The sequence below is a fragment of the Pseudorca crassidens genome, chromosome 17 (genome assembly GCF_039906515.1).
Source record: "Pseudorca crassidens isolate mPseCra1 chromosome 17, mPseCra1.hap1, whole genome shotgun sequence".
Classification (NCBI taxonomy): domain Eukaryota; kingdom Metazoa; phylum Chordata; class Mammalia; order Artiodactyla; family Delphinidae; genus Pseudorca; species Pseudorca crassidens.
The window spans coordinates 67,823,856-67,850,193 of NC_090312.1; the positions used below are offsets into that span (position 1 = coordinate 67,823,856).

The 26,338-nt window shown below is 36.8% G+C and overlaps 1 protein-coding gene and 1 pseudogene across 14 annotated transcripts in view; both read left to right on the plus strand.

The window, feature by feature from the left end:
• STAU2 (staufen double-stranded RNA binding protein 2) overlaps positions 1–26,338 on the plus strand; it is a 305,414-nt gene that overhangs the window by 6,024 nt on the left and 273,052 nt on the right. For 3 of the 14 annotated variants that reach the window (XM_067712049.1, XM_067712048.1, XM_067712050.1), the window contains exons 2-3: positions 2,637–2,702; positions 26,063–26,193. The exons of 2 other annotated variants lie outside the window; for them this stretch is intronic. In XM_067712049.1, coding sequence (XP_067568150.1) covers positions 26,080–26,193 — 114 coding nt within the window. In that variant the 5' untranslated portion in view covers positions 2,637–2,702; positions 26,063–26,079. Of the gene's footprint in view, positions 1–2,636; positions 2,703–5,185; positions 5,242–21,318; positions 21,449–26,047; positions 26,194–26,338 lie in introns of those variants that run through there. 9 more of the 14 variants (XM_067712053.1, XM_067712056.1, XM_067712057.1 and 6 more) reach the window with 6 other exon arrangements.
• Positions 15,798–15,891, plus strand: LOC137210801 (U6 spliceosomal RNA; annotated as a pseudogene).

Sequence of the window (26,338 nt, forward strand, 5' to 3'; positions counted from 1 at the left end):
CTTGGCAGGATTCAGTTCCTTGGGGGGTACTGGACAGAAAGCCCTAGTTTCTGTTGGGCTGTTGGTCCAAGGTGTCCCTCAGTTCTTTGTCATGTAGGTCTGACCACAGGGCAGCTCACAATATGACAGCCAGCTTCCCACAGACCAAACAGGTGAGCGAACGAGAGCAGGTGACACCCAGGAGGGAAATGATGGTCTTTTTATAACCCAGTCTTGGAAGTGGTAGCTCATTATTTCTGCTGTATTCTATTTGTTGTTTGCCTACCAAAGGACTTACATTCACTTTTTAAAGATTAAAAAAAAAAAAAAAAAGGGAAGAAAATAGAAGCAAGAGAAAGAACTCAAAGATACATAAAGCAATTTACCAAAGCTCAAAAGGTAATCTCCTGAAGGGGTTTCCCTGGTGGCGCAGTGGTTAAGAATCTGCCTGCTAATGCAGGGGATACAGGTTCGAGTCCTGGTCTGGGAAGATCCCACCTGCCATGGAGCAACTTAAGCCCGTGCATGTCACAACTACTGAGCCTGCGCACCACAACTACTGAAGCCCACGTGCCACAACTTCTGAAGCCCGTGCACGTCACAACTACTGAGCCTGCACTCTAGAGCCCACGAGCCACAACTACTGAAGCCCGTGTGCCACAACTTCTGAAGCCTGCGCACCTAGAGTCCGTGCTCCACAACAACCGAAGCCACCGCAGTGAGAGGCCCACGCACCATAACAAAGAGCAGCCCCCACTCTCAGCAACTAGAGAGAGCCCGTGTGCAGTAGCGAGGACCCAATGCAGCCAAAAATTAAATAAATGAATAAATAAATTTATATATAAAAAAGGTAATCTGAAGAGCTTGGACTAAAACTTAAATTCACTGGTGCTCAGGTCTTGTGCTATTTCTACAAATGCGATTCTCTTGGAAGATACAAAAACTGGTACAGATGGTGAGGTCACTATTGTAAGAAATAATTGAGGAGCTTCCCTGATGGTGCAGTGGTTAAGAATCCTCCTCCCAATTCAGGAGACACGGGTTTGAGCCGTGGTCCAGGAAGATCCCACATGCCACGGAGCAACTAAGCCCATGTGCGGCAACTACTGAGCATGCTCTCTCTACGGCCCGCGAGCCAAACTACTGAGTCCGCGTGCCAAACTACTGAAGACCGTGCTCCTAGAGCCCATGTTCCGCAACAAGAGAAGCCACCGCAATGAGAAGCCCACATGCCACAACGAGTAGCCCCCGCTCGCCGCAACTAGAGAAAGCCCACGTGCAGCAACGAAGACCCAATGCAGCCAAAAATAAATAAATAAAATTTTTTTAAAACAAAGAAATAATTGAAAAATTTGAAAGTCATTTTGAATTGACTCTAGTTTGTCATTTTGAAAAAATTGTAGCCAAATATATATATATACACACACACACATGTATATTCATATGGTATCTGTGTGTATATATGTATTTCCAGAACCTTTGCTTCTGAAGGAAAGTTCAGTATTAAAAATTTTATAGCATAAAAATTTCTACCCAAGTGATTGGATTTAGCTCTTTTGGTATATGTCAAAATTGTGTTGTTGCTTTTTAGATTATTGTTTTGGGGGGACTGTACATAATTTTTAATGTAACTTTTCCCATTACAAAATCCCATTATTTATTGATTTATTTGGGTTTGCCTGCCCTTTTTTTTTTTTTTTTTTGCGGTACGTGGGCCTCTCACTGTTGTGGCCTCTCCCATTGCGGAGCACAGGGTCTGGACGCACAGGCTCAGTGGCCATGGCTCACGGGCCCAGCCGCTCCGCGGCATGTGGTATCTTCCTGGACTGGGGCACGAACCCACGTCCCCTGCATCGGCAGGTGGACTCTCAACCAGTGCGCCACCAGGGAAGGCCCCTGCCCTTCTTTGATACCTATTTTTAAATTAAGTGTAGAAGACATTTGCTACATGAAAAGAAATACAACCATGGCGAGGAGGTTAGACCCATAAGGAAACAAATCCAAATGTAACAATGGGATGTGTCAGGATGGTAATTTTCTTTTCGAAAATTTTATGTAAAATTTTGATATGCATGCTATTTTTATAATGATGATAATAAAATCAGAAACAGGAAAAAAAATGCAACTAGGTAATCTTACTATGTGCTCTTTTCCATACTACCTAAGAGAATATGTATTTGTTACATCTTCTTTAGGCTTATCTTATAGAGGAGGGGAAGAAAGCTGTTTAAAACGTTACTGGAGCAGGGGAAGTATATATTAAATATTAATCTGAAACTTTTACATTGTTTTAACAGCTTCACTTTTGCTGAAATTGTCGTAGAACTCTAGAACCAGAAGGGACTTTGTGCAGCCTAGATCTGCACTGTCCAGTATGGTGGTCACTAGCCACAGGGTGGCTATTTAACTTTAAATAACATTAAAGAAAATTTAAAATTTACTTTCTCAGTTGTTCTAGCCACATTTCACGTGCTCAGTAGCCACATGTGTCTAGTGGCTACCGGTTTGGACAGCAAAGATATAGAACATGTTTATCATCATAGAAAGTTCTACGCTGATTTAGATCTACTCTATTTTGGTCACGGGCATGTGTTTAAAGTGCTAATCATTGCGATTACCAACTAAGTTGAACTTATTTCTTCATTTTCATTTTCTAGTTTTTGGAGCCGTGAGGGATACAGCAGTTTGGTCAATATTGTTTTAACATGCTTCAAATAAATCAGGTGAGTTTGTGTTAAGGCATGTCACACTTATATGGTGCTTGGGCCATAAATCGTGGAGCATTTTAACTCAGCTTTTCTATAACCATAACCTGCCCACTGCTTTATAGAGCAGTTACATGCTATATATTCATCATAGGAAGACTGCAGGGCAGGTTGTGTAAGGATTATAGCGATAGTCCTGAAAGTTAAGTTTTAAGTGTGCAGAGCAGAAGGTTTTTCTGTTCTTTTTGATGTCACATCTCCAGGACTTGTTGATGTGTTCAGAATGCTTACAGTTGTGATCTAGCTTCAGTAGGTGGCAGTTCTGCAGACTGAAAGCATTTCTAGTGACACATCTTGCGAAGTGGTTGTATCAGTGTGTTAAAAAAAGAGTCCTTTTCTAGGGCACTGGAAAAGGCTGGAAGAAAGTGGTCTGCTAAATAAACTATAGCATACAATGCCTTAGACTCACTGTAGAAATATTTTCCTTAGGTCTTGACATTTCCCCAAGAACTTTATACATTTAATCTTATCCTTTCTGAACAAAAAGGGCATTGTATCATAACTATAATATAAGAAAGCACTTTGATTTATTTCACATTTGCAAATCAAGAGAAGAAAGTAATTTGATTGCAAGAAGTAGTTAATTCTTTTGTGATTTGAGGAAGTAATACATGACCCCTCCCAGCCCCCGCCCCATCCAGCTCACTTGGCCTAAGAAATCTCCAGTTCCTGTGTATCACACACCATCTCTAAGCAAATGACTTCTCAGTTTATACCTGGTCTAGACTTCTTTTCTGAGCTCCAGACTTGGGTAGCAGTTACCAACTTGATCTCTTAACTTGGATGTCTTTATGCATCTCAGACTTAACGTGTGCCCAGGAAGCAATCTAAATGCTTCAGTCACACTAGACTCTTTCAGGTCTGAGGTTGAGCCAGGTCGCTCCAGCTTGACCTCTTCTCACCCACCACGTGCTCGGCTCACTTGACTCCCAGGCCTAGGATTTGCCTCATAGCACCCTGCCCTTCTATTTAATGACATCCTGACATTCAAAATTGTATTAAAATATGTAATATTATTTAACGTCTGCCTTCCTTGTTAGATGTTGTGCTCTGTGAAGGGAGTGACTTTGCTTGTTTACTCCTATATCCCCAGGGCCTAGAATAGTTCTTGTTGTATATGATTTTCATGTATTTGCTGAACGAGTGGATGAATGGTGCCAGGGTTGTCACTAAAGCAAGGAGATCTCCATCCTTGTCAGCAGTAACCACATAATTGTGTTGTCCGTTTTGGTATTATATGATGCTGCTTTACACAAATGCCATTAACGTAAAATCTCTCCCTTATGCACAGTCTTTGATTTTCTCCTTGAACTAGACAGTTTTCTTGTGCCACAAGTATTGCTTTCATCAGTGACGTTACTAACATGGGCTGAAAGGAATCATACTGTGCTTAGTGCTTCCTGTGCCTTCATGGTTGCTGTCAAGTCCCATTAGATGCATTGATGGGGCTTTATGAGATGTGACATACAAACTGTGCTGTAGGTGTGAAGTTCCCCCCAAGTGACTGTACAGATACCTGCCATTAATTATGTGGGTACAGTTATTCTACTATAGACAGATGGAAGTGATCATTTTATGTCAGGCAACATCATTGAAGATTATAGTTTATAGATTAGTCCTAGTGAGGATTTACTGACCATCTGTGCTACTGGTTGTGTTGAACCAGGCATTGCAAACAACTCCTAGGCAGTGCTCTGCGTGGCCACAGCAGCTCCCTGGGCTTTGGCTAGAAAGTGTCCACAGTGCCTGGAGATACGCATGCTTTGCTTGTAACAGATACGTGTTCCTTGGCTTGCTTCAGGACCCTCTCTTGACTAAGTTTTTAAAACTTTTCAAGTCTGAGGGGAAAAGCTAACCTAATTTGGAATAGTAGAACTTATAGAGAAGACTTTGTTTTCATCCAGACTTAAAAGTCACATTGAATTCTTAGACATATGAGTGATTTTTCTGTTTTATTATGTTCACAGTGACTGCTTTCCCATTAGAGGTTTCTCAAGGTAAATGTGAAAAGGCATGAAAAGGCAATTGAAGCTGACACTCATCTTGAAGCAGTTGAGATTTTTACTGCATAATTTTCAGCACTGTCTTTAGGATTAATAAATAAATCTGGGGAGGTCTTTTGTTAAAATGCCTGAATAGTACTAGCAAATTATTCCATATGTGTTCCTAGAACTAATTAAAAACTAGGCTATTGAATACTAAGTTACTTGGTATCCTTTGTGATATTAATTCTGCCTGACATTATTATTAGGGAACATAGGAATGTTCCATGTTCGGCTACCATAATGACACATCTGCCTTTAAATTGTGCTCCTCATTTTTACTTTTGCCTTTTAAGAGTGTGTGTTCTTATCCATGTACAATTCATGTAGAAAAATTAGGTGGTATAGATAAGTAAAAAGGAAAAAAAAATCACAAGTAATTCCACTATTCTTTTACAGAAACAGTCACTGCTAACATTTTGGGGTGTATACTTCTAGATTTTTTTTCTATGCAGGTATGTTTCTATGTGAATATATGTTATTTTAAAAAAGTGGGATTAGGTAATACATAATATCTGAAGTGACTTAATCCATAATTTGGAAGTACTAAGAGTTATTTAATCAAATCCTTATTGTTGGACAGATTTTGTGTTCTAGTTAGTGCCACAGATAGTATTTTTTTTTTACATATACCTGTGTTCCTTTGTCCATTATTTTCTTGCAATTAATTGTTAGAAATGGAAATACTAGTCAAAGGAGTATGCAGATTTTAAAGATATTTGATGCATAAATACCAAAAATACAAAATTCTATCTATTAGAAGTTTATCAGGGGCTTCCCTGGTGGTGCAGTGGTTGAGAGTCTGCCTGCCGATGCAGGGGACATGGGTTCGTGCCCTGGTCCGGGAAGATCCCACGTGCCGTGGAGCGGCTGGGCCCGTGAGCCATGGCCGCTGAGCCTGCGCGTCCGGAGCCTGTGCTCCCCAACGGGAGAGGCCACAACAGTGAGAGGCCCGCGTACCGCAAAAAAAAAAAAAAAAAAAAAAAAGTTATCAGAATGGCTGTTTCCTTATTTCCGTGACAAATTTTCAATCTCCATTAATCTGTCTGACAAAAAGTGATATTTTAATTTGCATTTCTATGATTTGCTTATATTTGTTCTTTTGTGTTTTGTCTTTTGTGAATTGTGTCCACTGTCATCTTTACCTTTTATTTGTAAAAATTCTTTGGATTATATCCCCTTGAGAGTTTATAATCATTAGTTTGTAGTTTTTTCATTCATTATTCAACAAGTAACTAATGGTAGCCTGCTTCCAGGATACCACTAAGTTAAGAGTTTGGTGTATTTTGACCTTTCTCCCTGATGATTAATTACAAGCCCCTAGGGAAAGGAAACTCATTTGAACATTAAGCTGTAGCAAATATAAATTGAGAAGGCCCATGTGCTGTGAAATACTATTTAAAAATTAGTAACCGAAATAGGGAAAATGTTTTGGGATTAGTTGGTGAGGCACACTTGACCGGGCAGTGTGTCCTAAGGTGTTGGGAAGTCTATGTTAGGCAGCTGTAGCCTTGGGAGAGCCCAGCAGCCAGGGATTAACAGAGGTTTAAGTAACGGTTCCTTTTAAAGAGGTTTGGTAATCGCCGTTAGGAACACAGAAGCTAAGGGGAAGCTTTTTTTTTATATAAATGTATTTATTTTATTTAATTTTTGCTGTGTTGGGTCTTCATTGCTGTGCGTGGGCTTTCTCTAGTTGCCGCGAGCGGGGGCTACCCTATGTTGCGTTGCACGGGCTTCTTATTGCTGTGGCTTCTCTTGCTGCAGAGCACAGGCTCTAGGCGCGCAGGCTTCAGTAGTTGTGGCTCGTGGGCTCTAGAGCACAGGCTCAGTAGTTGTGGCGCACGGGCTTAGCTGCTCCGTGGCATGTGGTATCTTCCCGGTCCAGGGCTCGAACCCGTGTCCCCTGCATTGGCTGGCAGATTTTAATCACTGTGCCACCAGGGAAGCCCTAAGGGGAAGCTCTAAGGCCTGAATCAAGTGGAGTAGGAGAACAGGGAGGACAGAACAATTTCAGTGCCAGAAGAGTGGAGAATCCTATAGGGCAAGAGGGAGCCAGGTGTTATACAGAAAGAATAAAGTTGTATCAAGGTGTACTGTAAAGTGTAAAGCCAGGGTTTGGTCATTAAGAAACAAAAAGCCTAGAGTTTAAGGGATAATGATACTATCCTACAGGTTTGTTGTGAGGAGTAATTGAGATAACAAAGGCCAAATGCTTAGTGTTGGTTCTCGTATTCTTGCTACTGCTGTTGATAGTACTATGACTGGTGTTATTGCTATTGTTGCTCTGGAGATTGATGAGAAAGGAGGGCAGACATTTAAGTTGGTCATTAGAGTAATTGTTGGGGGGAGTGAAGCACTTTGGACATGTCTCAAGCCCAGGTCAGCTACAAGTGCTCTCCTTCTCTTTCCTGCCATATGCACTGGAAACTCTATCCTTTTCGCTTTTAAAAGCTGCTGATACTTACTCTTAGTTTTTCTTAGTAAATAGAGTAGGATCTATTTACCATCTGCCTATCTCTCTTGAAGTCATAGGATTTAGTGTACAGTTACTGGATTTAAAAAGTAGTAAACACAAGGAGGTTAGAATGTATAAGAAGGATGTTGGCTTTCTGCCATGTTGGCATAGCAAGATTTATCCTCTTTGTAGCCAGCTTCCAAGATGGCCCCCAGTGATCTCTGCCTCCTGGTATTTACACCATTGTGTAATCCTCTCGCACATCTGTTTGTGTGGCCAATAGAATATGGTAGAAGTGATGGATCGTTTCCAAGGATAGGTTATAAAAGACATTGTGCCTTCTCCATCCTCCTCTCTCTCCCTCAGTGTCACCCTGCATTGCTGACTCTGAGAGTAGTTAGCTGCCATGTTGTGAATAGCCCACTGGAGAGGCCCACATGGTGAGAAATTGAGGCCTCCTGCCAACAGCTAACAAGGAACCAAGACCTTTAGCTAACTGTGTGACTGAGCCTTCTTGAAAGCAGATCCTCCGGCCCTTGTCAAGCTTCCAGCCCTACCTAGACTGCTCTCCATCAACATCTTGACTGCAACCCCTTGAGAGATTCTGAGTCAGAACCACCCAGCCAAGCTGCTCCTTGATTGCTGAACCTTAGAAACTATGTGAAAAAAATAAATGCTTATTTTTTAAGCCATTAAGTTGGGGGTAATGTGTTATGCAGCAGTAATATTCTCTTTCTCCTTAAATAACTTGAGAACATATTAAATATGTGATCAGTGGTTTTTAGACATTGGATGACAGATGGCAGCAGGCTGTGATGCCTGAGGGAATAGAAACAAATGAGGTAAGCCCTTCTATTGCACCAGTTTACAGTAGAGCCTGGAAGTTGTTTACAGGCTGTAGTGCGAGGAGGAATCAAAACAGAGCCCAGTTTTGTTGGGATTAGGAAGGCCAAGGTGGTGGTTAGAATTGCAGGTCAGAGTACTGGAGAGAAGGGAGCTTTGGGGGAGAGTGCTGAATATATGTTAAGGAGTACACTCAAGCACATACGTATTCTGGAGAGCTGCAGAGGGTTCTTCTTGAGTCTTTGGCTCAGTTCTGATCTGTAGATGCATGGCAGGACCTACTCAAAGTCAGGGAAAGAACAACTGGAAAGCAGTAAGAAAACAGTTTCTGGAGCTCACACAAAACTGGGAATAGTTTGTGTCTCCATTATCTAGAGTGTAAATACCTTGTAATACATAGGGCATTGGAAAGAGTCTTCAGAAGGCTTCAAGTTATCCCAAGTAATTTAACTGTGCACCAGAACAAAGTCCAACACTGTATAGAGGAACACAACACAATTCAGAACCCAACAATGTAAAATTCCTAGTGTTTGTCATCCAATTCAAAATTAAAATGCTTGCCTCACCTTGAATAAGGGATAGAGCATCTAGACAGAAGATCAGTAAGGAAATAGAGGACTTGAACAACACTATAAGCTAATTAGACCTAACAGATACATACAAAGCGTTCGGCAACAGCAACATACAAATTCCTATTAAGTACACATAAAGCATTCTCCAGGCCATATGTTAGGCCACAAAACAAGTCTCAATATGTTTTGAAAGATTGAAATCATACAAAGTATCTTTTCTGTTCACAGTGGAATGAAGCTAGAAATCGGTGACAGAAAGAGTACCAAAACCCTCAAAAATATGTGGAACTTAAACAGTACACTCTTAAATAACCAAGAGGTCAAAGAAGAAATCATAGGGGAAATTAGAAAATAATTAAAGACAAATGAAAATGAAAACACAACATACGATAATGTATGAGATGCAGTGAAAGCAGTGCTTAGGGAAATTTATAGCATTAAACACCTACATTTAAAAAGAATGATCTCAAACAAATAACCTAACTTTTCACCTTAAAAGAACTAGAAAAAGAGCAAAATTAAACCCAAAGCTAGCCGAAGAAAGAAAATGATAAAGATTAAAGTGGAGATAAACAAAATAGAGAATGGGAAACAATATAGGGAATCAGCAAAACTAAAAGTTGGTTCTTTGAAAAGGTAACTGAATTGACAGATCTTTAGCTAGACTGACAAAAAGAGCAAAGATGAATATAACTAAAATCAGAAATGAAGGTAGTTACATTACCATGACCTTAAAGAAATTAAAAAGATTATAAGAGAGTACTGTGAACAACAATTTGGATAACCTACATGAAATGGACAAATTTCTAGAAACACAGATTACCAAAACTGACTTAAGAGAAATAGAAAATATCAACAGCCCTATAAGAAGTAAACAGATTGAATCAGTAAAAAAAAAAAAAAAGTCCCGGGACTTGCCTGGTGGCACAGTGGTTAAGAATCCTCCTGCCAATGCAGGGGACACGGATTCGAGCCCTGGTCTGGGAAGATCCCACATGCCACAGAGCAGCTAAGCCCATATGCCACAACTACTGAGCCTGGGCTCTAGAGTCCACGAGCCACAACTACTGAACCCACAAGCCACAACTATTGAAGCCCGTGCACCTAGAGCCTGTGCTCTGCAACAAGAGAAGCCACTGCAATGATACACCCGCACATGCCTCAACGAAGAGTAGCCCCTGCTCGCCGCAACTTAGAGAAATCCCGCGTGCAGCAACGAAGACCCATTGCAGCCATAAACAAACAAACAAACAAATTTATTTAAAAAAAATCCCTCACAAACAAGGAAAAGTCCAGGACCAGATGGCTTCACTGACGAATTCTACCAAACATTTAAAGAAGAATTAGCACCAGTCCTTCTCAAACTCTTCCAAAACATAGGAGAGGAGGCAATACTTCATAATTCATTGTATGAGGCCAGTATTACTCTGATATCAAAGCCAAACAAAGACACCAGGGGAAAAAAAAAACAAACTACAGATCAATATTCCTTATGAATATGATGCAAAACCCCTCAACAAAATACTAACAAACTGAATCCAACAATATATATAAAGGATTATACACCATGACCAAGTGGGATTTATTCCAGGAATGCAAGAGTGGTTCAGCATAGGAAAATCAATCAGTGTAATACACTGCATTAATAGAACAATGGAAAGAAACCCTCACATGATCACCTTTCTGTATCAGTTGATACAGAAAGCATTTGACAGAATCCAACACCTGTTCATAATAGAAACACTCAAAAACTAGGAATAGAAGGACACTTCTTCAGCATGATAAAGGGCATTTATGAAAAACTCATAGCTAACATCCAGTTCGATGGTGAAAGACTAAAAACTTTCTCCTTATGTTCAGGGACAAGGCAAGGATGCCTGTCCTCACCACTGCTATTCAACATTGTACTGGAAGTTATAGCCAGAGCAGTTAGACAAGAAAAAGGAATAAAAGACATCCAAATTGGAAGGAATAGGTAAAACTATTTTTATTTGTAGGTGACATGTTACCATGTATTGATATATAGAAAATCCCAAAGAATCTACAGAAAACCAAATAGAGCTAACAAATGAATTCAGAAAAGTTGTAAGTACAAGATCACACAAAATACAGTTGTGTTTCTGTATGCCAGTGGTATAGAATCCAAAAAGGAAATTAAGAAAACAGTTCCATTCATACTAGCATCTAAAAGCATACAGGAATTGAAAGACCTGTACTCTGAAAACTGTACAACACTGTTGAAAGATATTGAAGAAGACCTAAATAAATGGAAAGATATTTTGTGTTTATGGATTTGAAGACTTAACATTAAGATGGCAGTACTATGCAAAACAGTGTACATATTCAATATGATGTCTATCAAAATTCCAGTGACCTTTTTTGCAGAACTTGAAAAGCTGATCTTCAACTTATGGAATTTCAGTGGGCCTAAATAGCCAAAACAGTCTTGAAAGAGAACACAGTTGGAGGGTCCATACCTCCCCCATTTCAAATCATATTGTAAAACTACAGTAATCAAAACAGTGTGGTTCTGGCGTAAGGAAAGAGGTATAGACCAATGGAATAGAATTGAGAGGCTAGAAATAAACTAATACGTATATAGCCAACTGATTTTTGAGAAGATTGCCAAGACCACTCAATGCAGGAAAGAATAATATCTTCAACAGATAGTTCTGGGACAATTGGATATCCACATGCAAAAGAATAAACCTGGATCCCTACCTCACACCACATACAAAAATTAACTCAAGATGGATCAAAGACCTAAATATAAGAACTATAACTCTTATAACTCAACAATAAAAAGGCAAGTCAGGGACTTTTCTGGTGGTCCAGTGGTTAAGAATCTGCCTTCCAACGCAGGGGATGCGTATTCGATCCCTGGTCGGGGAACTAAGATCCCAGATGCTGTGGGGCAACTAAGCCCCTGTGCACCACAACTGCTGAGCCCGCATGCTGCAACTGCAGAGCCCATGTGCTCTGGAGCCTGTGTGCCACAACTAGAGAGCCCGTGTGCTCTGGAGCCCACATGCCACAACCAGAGAGAAGCCCACACACCACAACTAGAGAGAAGCCTGCATGCTGCAACGAAGAGCCCACGTGCTGCAACAGAAGATCCTGTGTGCCACAACTAAGATCCGATGCAGCCAAAAATAAATAAATATTAAAAAAAAAAGACAACCCAACTAAAAATGGGTAAAGGACTTGAATAGACAATTCTCCAAAGAAGATGTACATATGGCCAACATGCACATGAACAAATACTCAACCTCATTAGTAATTAGGGAAATGCAAATGAAAACCACAATTAGTACCCCTTCAGGCTCACTAGGATGGTTAGATTCAAAGAGACCAACAGTAACAAGTGTTGGTGATGATGTGGAGAAATCAGAACACCTGTACAGTGTTGGTGGGAATGTGAAGTGTTTCAGCTTCTGTGGAAAACAGTTTGGCAGTTCTTTAAAAAGTTAAACATACAACTACCATGCAATTCCACTCTAGATGTATACCGAAAAGAATTGAAAACAGGTACTCAAATATAGGTACACACATGTTCATAGTAACACTATTTACAATGGCCAGTTGGTAGAAGCAACCCAAATGGATAGATGACTGGGTAAACAAATTGTGGTACAAACACACCATAGAATATTATTTAGCTATAAGAAGAGATGATGTACCGATTCATAGTACAATGTGGTGAAGCTCAAAAACATTTTACTAAGTGAAAGAAGCAGACACCAGGGTCACACATTGTCTGATTCCATTTATATGAAATATCTAGAATAAGTAAATCTGTAGAGACAGAGCACAGGTTGGTTGTTGTCAGGTCCTGGGGGTAAGGAGAAAAGGGGAGTAACTGCCTAATGGGTACCGAGTTTATTTTGGTGTGATAAATGTTTTGGAACTAGGTAGAGGTGGTTGCACAACATTGTGACTGTACTAAATGCTACGGATGTCTTCACTTTGAAATGGTTAATTTGATGTTATGTCAATTTCATTTCAATTAGAAAATTAAAATGCTTGCAAAGAAGCATGAAAATATGACCCATAACTAGGGTAAAAAAAGATCAATCAATAGAAAGAGACCCAGAAATGACAATGATGATTGATTTAGCAGACAAAGCTGTCAAAAGAGTTGCTACTAATATGCTGTCAGTGTTCAGGAAGGGAGAAGAAAATAGGAAAATGAAGAGAATAGAAATAAAAGATACAAAAATATGCTTAAATGGAAATTCTAGAAATGAAGAATGTAGTACCTGAAAGAAAAAGATACTTGATGGAATTAATAGCAGATAAGACACTGTAGAAGAAAAGATAAGTGAGCTTGAATACGTAGGAATAACAACTATCCAAAATGAAGCACAGAGTGAAAAAAAAATGAACAGCATCTATGAGCTGTTGGATAATATATAGTCTAAGATAAATTAATTAGATCTCAGGAGAAGGGAGGAGGAACAGGAAAATATTAGAACAAATAATGACTGAATATTTTCTGTGTTTAGTGAACTAAAAAAGACCCCCAAAAACAAAAAAACTATAAACTCCATAGATCTGTAAAGCTCAATGAATCTGATTTGAAAGAAACATTTAAAAACCCACACTAAGGCACATCATAATCAAATGGCTGAAAATCAGTGATAGTGAAAGGAAATCTTAAAAGCAGTCAGAGGAAAAAAAGACATGAACAGAGAAATAGAGACAAGAATGACAGAGTTTTTGTTGGACACTGCAAGCCAGAAAAGAGTGGAGTGACATTTTTAAAAGACTATAAAATACTTGTCAACTTTGGATTCTGTTCCCACTGAAAATGCTTTCCGAAAAGAAGTGAGTTGTCATACAAAGGAACTTATTTACAAAACAGAACTAGACTCACAGACATAGAAAATAAATTTGTGGTTAGCAAAGGGGAAAGGCAGGGGAGGGATATATTAGGAGTTTGGGAATAACAGATACACACTACTATATATAAAATAAACAACAAGGACCCACTGTATAGCACAGGGAACTGTATTCTATATCTTGTAATAACCTATAATGGAAAAGAATCTGAAAAAATATAGATATATAACTAAATCACTTTGCTGTGCACCTGAAACTAACACAACATTGTAAATCAACTATACTTCAATAAAATAAAAATTTCAGAGGAAACAAAAAAGTGACTTTTTTTGTTTTGTTTTTAAATTTTTAATTGTGGTAAAATATATATAACATAAAATTTACCATTTTAACCATCTTTTTAAAAATTAATTTGTTTCTTTTGGCTGCATTGGGTCTTCGTTGCTTCATGCAGGCTTTCTCTCTATTTGCGGTGAGTGGGGGCTACTCTTCATTGTGGTGTGCGGGCTTCTCGTTGCTGTGGCTTCTCTTGTTGCAGAGCACGGGCTCTAGGCACACAGGCTTCAGTAGTTGTGGCACGCAGGCTCTAGAGCGCAGGCTCAGTAGTTGTGGTGCATGGGCTTAGTTTCTCCGCGGCATGTGCGATCTTCCCAGACCAGGGCTGGAACGCGTGCCCTCTGCGTTGGCAGGCGGATTCCCAAGCACTGCGCCACCAGAGAAGTCCCCCCATTTTAACCATTTTTAAGTGTATGGTGGCACTACGTAGCTGAACAGTGTTGTATAACCGTCACCGTCACCAACACCCATCTGCAGAACTTCTTGATATTCCCAAACTGAAACTCTGTACCCATTAAAACACCAACTCCCCATTCTCCAATCCACCAGCCACTGTCAACCACCATTCTACTTTCTGTCTTTATGAGTTTGACTGCTCTCAATATCTCATGTAAGTGGAATTGTACAAGTCCTTTTGTGACCGGCTTATTTTACTTAGCATAATGTCTTCGAAGTTCATTCATGTTATAGCACGTGTCACAATTTCCTTTTTAAGGCTGAATAATCTTCCCTTTTATATATATACCACATTTTATTTATTCACTCATCCATTGGTAGACATTTGGGGTGCTTCCACCTTTTGGCTGTTGCGAGTAATGCTGCAGTGAACATGGGAGTGCATATATCTGTTCAAGTCCCTGCTTTCTGTTATTCTGGGTCTATTTTTCCAGGAGTGAAATTGCTGGGTCCTATGGTAATTCTGTGTTTAATTACTGTTTTCCATAGTGGCTACACGATTTCACATTCCCACTAATAATGAACAAGGGTTCCAAGTTCCCCACATCCTCACCAATACTTATTTTTTTCCTCCCTCCCTTCCTTCCTTTCTTTTTTTGGTAATGGCCATCTTACTAGGTATGAAGTGGTATCTTATGGTTTTCATTTGCATTACTTTGATACTAGTGATTTTAATATCTTTTCATGTGCTTGTCGGCTGTTTGTATATCATTATTGGAGAAATGTCTATGCAAATTCCTTACTCAGTGCTCCCCCACTACAAGAAAAATTATAAAGAATGTCCTTCAGGGGCTTCCCTGGTGGCGCAGTGGTTGAGAGTCCGCCTGCCGATGCAGGGGACACGGGTTCGTGCCCCGATCCGGGAAGATCCCACATGCCGCGGAGTGGCTGGGCCCGTGAGCCGTGGCCGCTGAGCCTGTGCGTCTGGAGCCTGTGCTCCGCAACGGGAGAGGCCACAACAGTGAGAGACCCGCGTACCGCAAAAAACAAAACCAAAAACAAAACAAAACAAAATGTCCTTCAGGCAGCAGGAAAATGAAAAAGATGCAAAAAGCAGAAATGGTAATTACTTGGGTAAATGTCTAAGTTATTTTTAATTAATCTTTCTAAAAGGTAATTTATTGTTTAAAGCAAAAATATGAAGGTACTGTGTGGCTTTTACATAAAATTACAATGCATAATAACAGTAGCTTGAAGGTTGAAGGAGAAAGGGAAGGATGTTATTAAAGATTCTAATGCCCTTGATTAGGTGGTATAATATAAAGGTAGACTATGATAAGTTAAAGGTATATATAATAAACTCTAAAGCAGCCAGTAAAAGAGCAAAACAAAAAGTTATAACTAATAAGCCAAAAAAAGTAGATAGAATTGAATATACAAAAAATTCAGCAGAAACCACGAAAAGATGAAGGGAACAAAGACCAGATGGGAAAAATATAAAATAAATAGCAGGATGATAGGCTCAAACCTAATGATATGTATAATCACATTAAATGTAGATAGTCTGGTGTTGCTTCAGCAGCACATATATTAAAATTGGAATGATACAGAGAAGATGTACAAATTATGACACATAAATTTGTGTAGCGTTTGATATTTTTAAAAAAGTAAATAGTCTAAACGTCCCAATTTAAAGGCTAAAATTGGATTAAAAAGCAAGACCCAACCATATATTTGTCTGTAAGAAATAGTAACTATAAACACAAATAGGTTAAAAATAATGAAAAAGATATAACATGCTAACTTAGTTGAAAGAAACTTGGAGTTTCTTTAATAAAACTTGGTTTTATTAATATCAAAATAGATTTGAGAGCAAGGAATATTTATTACCTGGTAAAAATAAGATCATTTCATAACAATAAAGGGATCAGTTAATTAAGAGGACATACCAATTCTAAATACTTACGTACCTAAGCTCAAAACAAATGAAGCAAAAACTAATAGAAATTCAAGGAAACATTCACAATTATAGTCAGAGATTTCAGTAACCCCTCTCAATAATTGATATAACAAATGGACAGAAAAATTACAAAGATATAGTTAACTTGAGTAACACTGTCAACTTGACCTGGCTGCATTTACAGACCACTTTACTCAAGAAGAGCAGAATACACATTCGTTCAGAAGTTCACACAGAACATTTACCAAGATAGACTATATATTCTGGGCCATAAAACAAGTCTCAATAAATTCAAAAGGATTCAACTCATACAAAGAATCTTCTCAGCTCACAGTGCAGTTAAATTAGAAATCATTAATAGAAAGATCCTTGGAAAATCCCCAATATTTGGAAATTAAATAGCATGCTTATAAGTAATTCATGATTAAAAGAAGAAATCAAAAGGGAAATTATAAAGTATTTTAAACTGAGTAAGAACAGAAGCACAACGTATTAGAAGATGCTGCGAAAACAGTACTTAGTGGGAAATCTGTAGCTCTAAATATCTATACCAGAAAGGAAGAAAGGTCTCAAATAGATGACTTTAATTTCCACCTTAATAATGTAGAAAAGAACAGATCCCAAAGGGAGCAGAAGAAAATAAGAGATAATCTGAATAACGCTATATGTAGTAAAGATACTGAAATTTGTACTTAAAAAGTGTTCTCACAAAGAAAACTCCAGGTTCAGATAGTTTCACTGGTGAATTGTACTAAATACTATAGGAAGAGATAATATCGATTCTACACAAGCTTTTCAAAAATATTTGAAGCGGAGGGAATGTTTTCCAAAGACTTTGATGTCAGCATTACTGGGATACCAGAACGAGGCAAAGACATTCCAAGGAAACTACAGAACAATACTACTCACAAACATAGATGTACAAAATTTAAACAGAATTTTAGCAAATCAAATTCAACAAAATTTTAAAAGGATATTATGTCATGACCATGTGGGATTTATCCCAGGAATGTAAGGTTGGTTTAACATTCAAAAAAATCAAATAATATATATAATTCCCCACATTAACAAAGTAAACAGTAAAAAGCACAGTCATTTCAATAGATGCAGAAAAATCATTTGACTAATCCAGTAACCATTCCTGATTTTTAAAAAAGCCTTCAGTAAACCAGGAATAGAAATGAACTTCCTCAGTATGAAAATGGGCATCCATGACAAGCTTTGTTGGCTGATATTATTGGTGGAAAGATTGGACACTTTTTTCCTAAAATTAGAAACAAGTTAGAGATGTCTACTTTCATCAGTCCTATTCAGCATTGTCCTGGAGGTTGTAGCTAGTGCAGTAGGGCAAGAAAAGGAAATACATGGTATTCACGTTGCAAAGAAAGGAATAAAACTGTCCTAATTCACAGATTACCTGATTTTCTATGGAGAAAATTTGATGGACTTCTACTAGATCTAATGAATCAGTATAGTAAGATTGAAGGATACAAGATCAATATGCAAAAATTGGTTGTACTTCTGTACATTAGCAAGGAACAATCTGAAAAAAAACCCATTTACAACAGTATCAAAAATATGAAATACATATATGGATAAATACAACAAAGTAAGTTAAAAGAATATGTTCAGTAATATAAAATACTGCTGAAATGAAAGGATACCTAAGTAAATTGAGAGATCCATTTGATCCTCATTATTCATGTATTCTGTATTTGTGAATTGGTCTATTCGCTAAAATTTATATGTAACCCCAAAATAATACTTGCAACGCTTTTGTGATCATTTGCTGACACCTGCAGAGTGGTGAAAAATTTGAGTTGCCCTTTGTGCGCAATCTGAACTGAGGCTGAACAAGGTGACACTCTGCTTTCTTGTTTCAGTTCTCCTGCAATAAGCAAGCGTCCCGGTTTATTTAGTGCCACATTTTTCACATTTTTGTGCTTTTTGTTGGTGATTTGGCTGTTTAAAATGGCCTCCAGGCGTAGTGCTGAAGTGCTTTGTATTGTCCCTGAGCACAGGAAGGCTGTGATATGCCTTAGGGGTAAGATGTATGTGTTTAGATAAACTTCATTCAGGCAGGAGTTACTGTTTTGAGTTCAGTATTAGTGATACAACAGTATACATTAAGTAAGGGATTTTAGCCAGAAACACACATAAAACAGTGTTATTTATTAATTGACTAACAAAAAATGTTATGACCAAGGGCTTACCGGAACCTAACCTTTTATTTCCTCAGAAGCAGTGATTCAGTATTTGATAGTTTACTGTTTGCAGGAACATTAAAAAACATAGCTATCATTGAGATATCATCATCTCAATAATGAGAATTGACTATATGTCATGTACGCAGGTTGGAAGGCTCAACTTTGTTAAAATTTCACCACATTAATCTGTAAATTCAGGGGAATTCTATTCTAATCCTTGAAGGCATTTTTGCCTAAAATAATTTCACATGGAATTACAAGAACTTAGAATATCTAAAACAACTTTGAAAAAGAACAGTATTGGGGAGCCAACACTGCCTAATTTCAAGAATTTTTATAAAGCTATGGTAAAAATTGCATTTGCATAAAAATGGACAAACAGATCAATGAAACAGAACAGGTAGTCCAGAAATAAACATACTTACATATAGATAACTGATTTTTGGCAAAACCACAAAAGCAATACAGTGGGAAAAATATAGCCTTTTCCACCAATAGTGCTTGAACATTGGATATCAATATACAAAAAATGAAATTTAATCTATACTTTGCACCATGTAGAAAAATTAATTCAAAATGGTTCAGAGACCTAACTTTGCAACCTAAAGCTTCTAGAAGAAAACACAGGAGAAAATCTTTGAGACCTCAGGTAGGTAATGATTTCTTAGATACAACATCAAAAGCACAATCTATAACTGAACAAATTGATACATTAGACATTATTAAAATTAAAGTCTGCTTTTTGAAAGACTGGTAAGAGAATGAAAAGAGATGCCACACCTACTAGAGAATGGACTTGAGGATATGGGGAGGGGGAAGGGTAAGCTGTGACAAAGCGAGAGAGAGGCATGGACATATATACACTACCAAACGTAAAATAGGTAGCTAGTGGGAAGCAGCCGCATAGCACAGGGAGATCAGCTCGGTGCTTTGTGACCACCTAGAGGGGTGGGACAGGGAGGGTGGGAGGGAGGGAGACGCAAGAGGGAAGAGATATGGGAACATAGGTATATGTATAACTGATTCACTCTGTTATAAAGCAGAAACTAACACACCATTGCAAAGCAATTATACTCCAATAAAGATGTTAAAAAAAAAAAAAGGAAAGAGATGCCACATACTGGGAAAAATTTTTTGCCAAGCATATTCCTGATTAATGACTTGTATTTAGAATATACAAAGAACTCTTCAGATAAAACAATAAGAAAAAGAAATGACCTAATTAAGAATATTCAGATAGACACTGTACTTCATATATATATAAATGTAGATAACATATAAACAAATGAAAAGATGCTCAACATTATTAGTTTTGAGGGAAATGGTAATTAAAACCACAATGAGATACCATTACACACCTATTAGAATGGCTAGAGTTAAGGAGACTGACCATTACACACCTATTAGAATGGCTAGAGTTAAGGAGACTGACCGTGCCAAATGTTGGTAAGGCCATACTATGTTTTAGCAGTGTTTAAATCCCAAGGTGGCTTCACTTGGAAAAGTCAGAGATTGTAGACATGACACTATGGTCTGCTTTGAATCAGGTCCTTGGGCATCTTCTTTCTGTCAGAACCTTGGTACATACTTTAGAAGGGACAACAGTAATTAAGAGTCTAACACTTAACACTAAACTGTTTACAACATTTGGTATGGCTCTGTAGAATAATTTTTTAGGTATAAAAGTTATGCATATTCAAAAAAAAGTAAAGACAAAAAGGTAAAACAATGCAGTACTTCAAAGCAGAAAGTGAACACCCCCCTGCTGCCAGTCCCACTTCTTTAATGCATGCACATGTTTGATTTAAAGAAAATAAAAATAAGATTAGACAATGAGCTGTTACAACTTTTTTCATTCAACATTTTGTAATGTTTTCCCATGTCAGTACATCATTCTTTTTTCAAAGCTGCATAGTCCATTGTAGCTTAGGTAGCCAGTCAATTACTGATGGATAATATTTAGGTTGTTTATAGCTCTTGCAATTACAGTCTTACTATGTAGGTTGTCATTGTGTATCTTATGCGAGTGTTCCCGCAGTATGAATTACCTAGACGTACAATTTCTGTTTTAAAGATAGATGCAATTGAAAAACTTTAATCAATATTCCCAGATTGCCCGCCAAAAAATTTGTACTTATTTATGTTTGTATCGATAGAATTTGCACCCATTTTCACACATCCTTGTCAATACTTACCTGATTTTTTTTTCATTTTATCAGTCTCATGGAGTAAATTATATCTCATTGGAATTCAAATTTTTATTTCTTTAAACACTAGCTTTTTGAACAGGTGTTTACTCAATACATTATATGAATTGATTTTGCATTTTTTTCTGTTGGATTTTTTAAAAAAATTGATTTTATGTCATCTTCATATTTTATGGATTTTATTTTTATCCTCTTCAGTTTTTCTTCACATGTTACAAGTATTTCTTCCCTAGTTTGTTGACATTTTTTAGTGTCATTCATGGTGTGTTCTGCTCTATAGAGGTTTTACATTTTTTGTGTTGTTAAATCTGTCAGTTTATCCCATTATGTCTTTTAGGTTTCTTATCTAGAAAAGCCTTCTATGTTACAGGATTATGACAGATATTTAGCCAAGTTTTGTTGTGCTTTTGTCATATTTTTATATTCTGCATTTGAATACTTTTGGAATTTATTTTTGTGTCTATATGAGATAGGAACTTTAATTTTTCTTAATTAACAGACAATTATAATAGGGCAGTTTGATCCTTGGGTGGTGATTTTGCTTGGACCACCTTAGGTTATGGTCTAATTTGAAGTTATAATATAACTTGGACAGACAGTTATATTTCTATGGACAGACAGTTATATTTCTGCTAGAAGGCAAGAACCTGTGGAAGGTAAATTCCTTGCTTTTTTGACTCTGTTTTCTTTCTTTTTATTTTACTTGGGAATTAGGAAGAGTCCCTTCCAATAGCAGGGAATAGGGAAAGGGGAGCCAGCAAAGAGACATAGAAACTGTGTCCAAGTCATTTTCTGGGACCAGGGATGGAAACGAATTCTTCTGTGGAGAGACTTGGCTCGGCAGGTGAGGTAGACTATGATTTACTAGCAACAGCTCTGGCCATGATTTAACTACCTTAAAAATGTTGCTACTCTAAGTTCTGGCTTAGGAAACTTGGTGTTTTGGTGGATTCTGGTCACACAGTTTTTTCTGCTATATCCTATTCTGCATTTATAGTCTGCTAATGATCTACTTGAATTTGCCAGAATGTGATGTGTTTATTGTGCTTTCTCCTGCATGTGTGCTCTGGAAAAGCCTGGACTGTCTTTCTCTCTTTCTTCCTTGCTAACTTGGTGAATGCCTACTTTCCTTAACTAATCTAATCAGCACCTCTTGAAACGTACCTTTCAACACCCCGTTCACCTAAGGAGTCCCTTCTAACAGCCTTATTATAGAACTTTTCATGTTGTAGTTTAGTGTATTTGTTTCTCGTATGTGTCTGTTTTTCTACCAGACTCTGAGCTCCTTTGGAACAGGGATTTTGCCTGTTAATTGAAAACTGTGAACTGCATTATCTTGGTTCATTTTGAAGATTCAAGTCCCACAGAGTCCAGGACATTTTATAAAGATATAAAAACAATCTATCGCAAAAGATTTATGTCTCTGTTTTGCTGAGTGTGCAGATCCTGTTATTATGAAAAGCTATTTTACCAGTGTTACGTATCAAAGTTATGGAGAGTTACATGTAAACAAATTTTATATCAATAAAGGTAGAGTATTCCCTAACAAAAATATGAGAAATCTTAAATGTAATTTATATCACACTTGGGGATTTTTCAGTGGAAACAAACATAATATGTTACAGTAAGTCGAAAAAATAATAACAAATACCTGCTTTTTATAGACTATTAAAGAAGTATATTTGTATGAATAAAATCAACTTATCCTATCGAACATTTTAACTCAGAATATTTTAGCTTAGGAAGCCATGGAAAAAGTTTACAAAGTATCTCTGTATGCATATTTGATGATAGTGTGCTTTAACAGATTACTTATAAGCAGAATAATAATGCATTCTTATTGTTAACAGTATCTTACGTCATTTCATTCAACCAATACCATAGTCCACTAATATGAAAACAACTATTATTTCTGTTTTACTGTCCAGGAAAGTGAGATTTGAGTACTTTCTCAAGGTTACGTAGATATCAGTCAGTGGCAGAGATATCCAAAACAGGTTCTTAAATAGATGGCATTTGTTCTCTCAAAAGCAAAGTTTTAGAATTGTGAAATTCATTATCATTAATTTTATTTACTTCTAAGTAGGTATCTACTATTCCAGCCACCAAATTGACTTGAAGCCTGTTTCAAAATAGCTTCATTGAGGACATTCTTAAGTCTCTTGAAAATGTATACTTATGCAACAGTGTACATATTTCTCACTTTTTGTACTTGTTGACTTTTCTAAAAAGTAATATATAAATTAAGTTGATAGATCCCCAATTTTTTTTTTTTTTTTTTGCGGTACGCTGGCCTCTCACTGTTGTGGCCTCTCCCGTTGCGGAGCAAAGGCTCCGGACGCGCAGGCTCAGCGGCCATGGCTCACGGGCCCAGCCGCTCCGCAGCACGTGGGATCTTCCCAGACCGGGGCACGAACCCGTGTCCCCTGCATCGGCAGGCAGACTCTCAACCACTGTGCCACCAGGGAAGCCCGATAGATCGCAATTTTTATAGACCAGTTTGTTTTGTAATTTTGTAGATATTTTGTCAAAATTTTGGTATAATTTTGATATTACTGCTCTACCATTGATCTCTGTCAAGTAGTTAATAAGATTTCAGATTGAATAGAGGAACAACTATGGAAAATAAAATTTTAATCGTTTTGTAAAATAAAACATATGAACTAGAACTAATTATTTTTAAATTTACCAACTTTAAATGTTTGGGTTTTAGTTATAAAGTTTTATCAAAGTGAGATCTTACATGTATTTTGCACACCTTTCACACCAAAACTTAAATCACACATTAAATCCATTGTGGGATTTCCTTAATGGATTCCATGAGTCCATTATTGGATTCATGTTATTTTTATGAAGCAGAAAGTTAGAATTAATGGAATATAAGTTTAATACCATGTTATTAGCGCTTTCCTTTAAAGAATTTAGATCAGATTTTCTTACCAAGTTTACAGAGCTATAAACTTATCATTTTAATGACATTTAAACATATTTAAATCCTAGGCTATTAATTTTTATACTGTAAAATATAAAATTGTTATATTTTATGTCACATTGTTCTTGCTATGCTCCTAATATTTTTTCCATCATAATAGATGAATATGCAGCACTACTAAGTTATGAAAATTGTTATAGTAGCAGTATAAATGCTGTTTTAGTGTTATGCAAAATTGACTCATTTTTACTAGACTTCAGTATTTTCTCATTTTCATTCTTCTCATTTTCATTCTTCTTTTGCTTTTTGATATTCAGGTAGCTGTGTTGTCTACTGTACTTGAGTATTTAATGCCATGGTATGCAAGGACCAAAATTGATCATAGTACCAGGTCACCTTATATTTTATGTAATGACTGACTTTCTGGTACAGTTTATAAAATGTTTATTTGAATGATATACAGTGGAATAAGTAAAATGCAGATTTCTTCAACCTCTCTTGACTAATATTCTTTGCCTTTTTTGTGCTGTTCCAAAAAGTAATAATTGCTAGGTTTATTTATTTATTTTTGGTTTGTAAGCCACTTAGAATGGTTTAATTGTAGAATTAGCTGTCAGCTATATTGGTCCTACAGTTGATTGCTTAGATTTTTTTTTTAAACTTATGCCTTATTAGGTATTTGTGTAGTATTGTTATAAAATAATTTCTTAATCATAATGATTGTTATCAGGTTATTATACCAAATTATTAGTCCTGTAGAGGGCATTAAAAAGTTAATTAAAAGTATTAAAAAGAATACTATTTTCTACATTAAACCTTGCCATAGAAAGTTTATAGATGAAGTTCCTAAAATCAGCTATTTCCATTTATTTAATGTATTCCTTATGTATTGTGACTACAGTTTAATTGAGCAGGAAGTAATCCATTTGCATGTTTTATGCTTGGGTTTTAAAGTGTTTTTTAACATTGATTCATGGGAGATGAAAGAAAAACTAAAAAGCAGTTAAATATGTCTGTAAATGAGATGAAGGAAAAATATAGGATAAAATACTGTAGTGTTAGGAAAATATTCTGAAGCTGTAATAATAATTGTGGTAGAATTTAAAGTACCATGCATTTAAGAATCTTAACCTTATAACAATCTGAGTTAGTTAAGTGGGATAGATTATTGCCCTTATTTTATAGATAAAGAATAGTAGGCTTAGTAAATTTAAGTAAATATTATTAAGACATTTCAGGTTAGGGAAGGATTTCTTGAGGCAGAAAAGGCCCAGACCATAAAAGATTGATATTATGCATAAAATAATCAATAGAAAAAAGGACAGAAGCAGTTCCCAGAAGAGGAAACCCAAATGATCAAAAACAAAGTTTTGTCAAACATCAGATTGTCAGAGATTAAAATATCTGACTATGCTGCGTGTTTTCAAGGTTGAAGGGAAATAGTAATTCTCATGCTGCCAGGGGAAGGTAATTTGGTACATTCCTTCTCCGTGCTGTTTGGTAGCGTGTTTTAATTTGTAAGAGTGAAGAATTGGAAACAACCTAAATGTCTACTATCAGTAGGGAGAAGATTAAAAAATTTATGATAAAATGTTGTGATGGAAATTATACAGCAGTTAAAAGTAATGCACTGGATCTATGTAAGTTAACTCTCTAAAACATAATGAAGAGTGAAGAAAATAGTGAAAATGATATGTTTATTATATTACTATTTATGTGAACTCTAAAACTACATATATCAATACTGTGTATTTTTTCATGGATATGCATGCATTCATACAAATGTATTTTAGAATATCCTGGAGGGATATATTTTAAATTCACATAGTGGTAGTTTCTGGAAAATATAAAGGGAACTTAACTGGAATGTAATACTGTTTTTTCTTTGTTTTTTTTTTAAAGTAAGACAAAGCAAACATAGAAAGTGTTAATTTCAGTTCTGGGTGATAAGGGCATGGTCATTTGTTAAATTATTCTATTTCTTTTCAAAGTTTCATTAAAAAAAGAAAAAGTTACTAAAACACAGTAGTTGGGAGAGCTAGTAATTAAACTTAGGACTTGATTCCCAAGTCTAGAGCTTTTTCAATTAATATGTTCCTTCAGAATGAGAAGGAAAAAAAGAAAGATCAAATGATGAAAAAGCAGATAAAATTTAGTTTCATAGCAATAAGAATAATGTGTTTATGCTAAAATTTCTTGAGAGGAAAGGAAAGTTACAGGATCAATTAAAAATTATAATCTTATATTGTTTTAAATCTTTAAGCATGCTGTTATCATATATATGTATAGAGAGCAATTTAGGTACTTAGGAAAAAAGTTACCTTAATTTACTGTTTAAAATGTGATACATATTTCTGTTGCATGTAATGGAAGACTTCAGGTGATTTGAAATTTTTGTATAAAATTCATGAAAATAATTTAATCCAAATATACAATCTGATTTCAATCTAAAAAATTCAAAACTAGTTTTTCTTCCATTTTGTAAAGTCGTTCTTCACAAAAACTTTACAGCCTTTTTATTTACAGCTTCTCTCCAAGATAAAATGGCAAACCCCAAAGAGAAAACTCCAATGTGTCTGGTAAATGAGTTAGCCCGTTTCAATAGAGTCCAACCCCAGTATAAACTTCTGAAAGAAAGAGGGCCTGCTCATTCGAAGGTAAGGTTTTGAAGAGAGGTGGTGAGACATGCTTATCAAAGTCTATCAGATTTATCATCTCAGGTTTTAATTGTGCTTTTTTGGGGGGAGGGGGTAGTGGATGGCGTAAAGGCTCTTATTTCTCTATCAGAAATATTTTGCACTC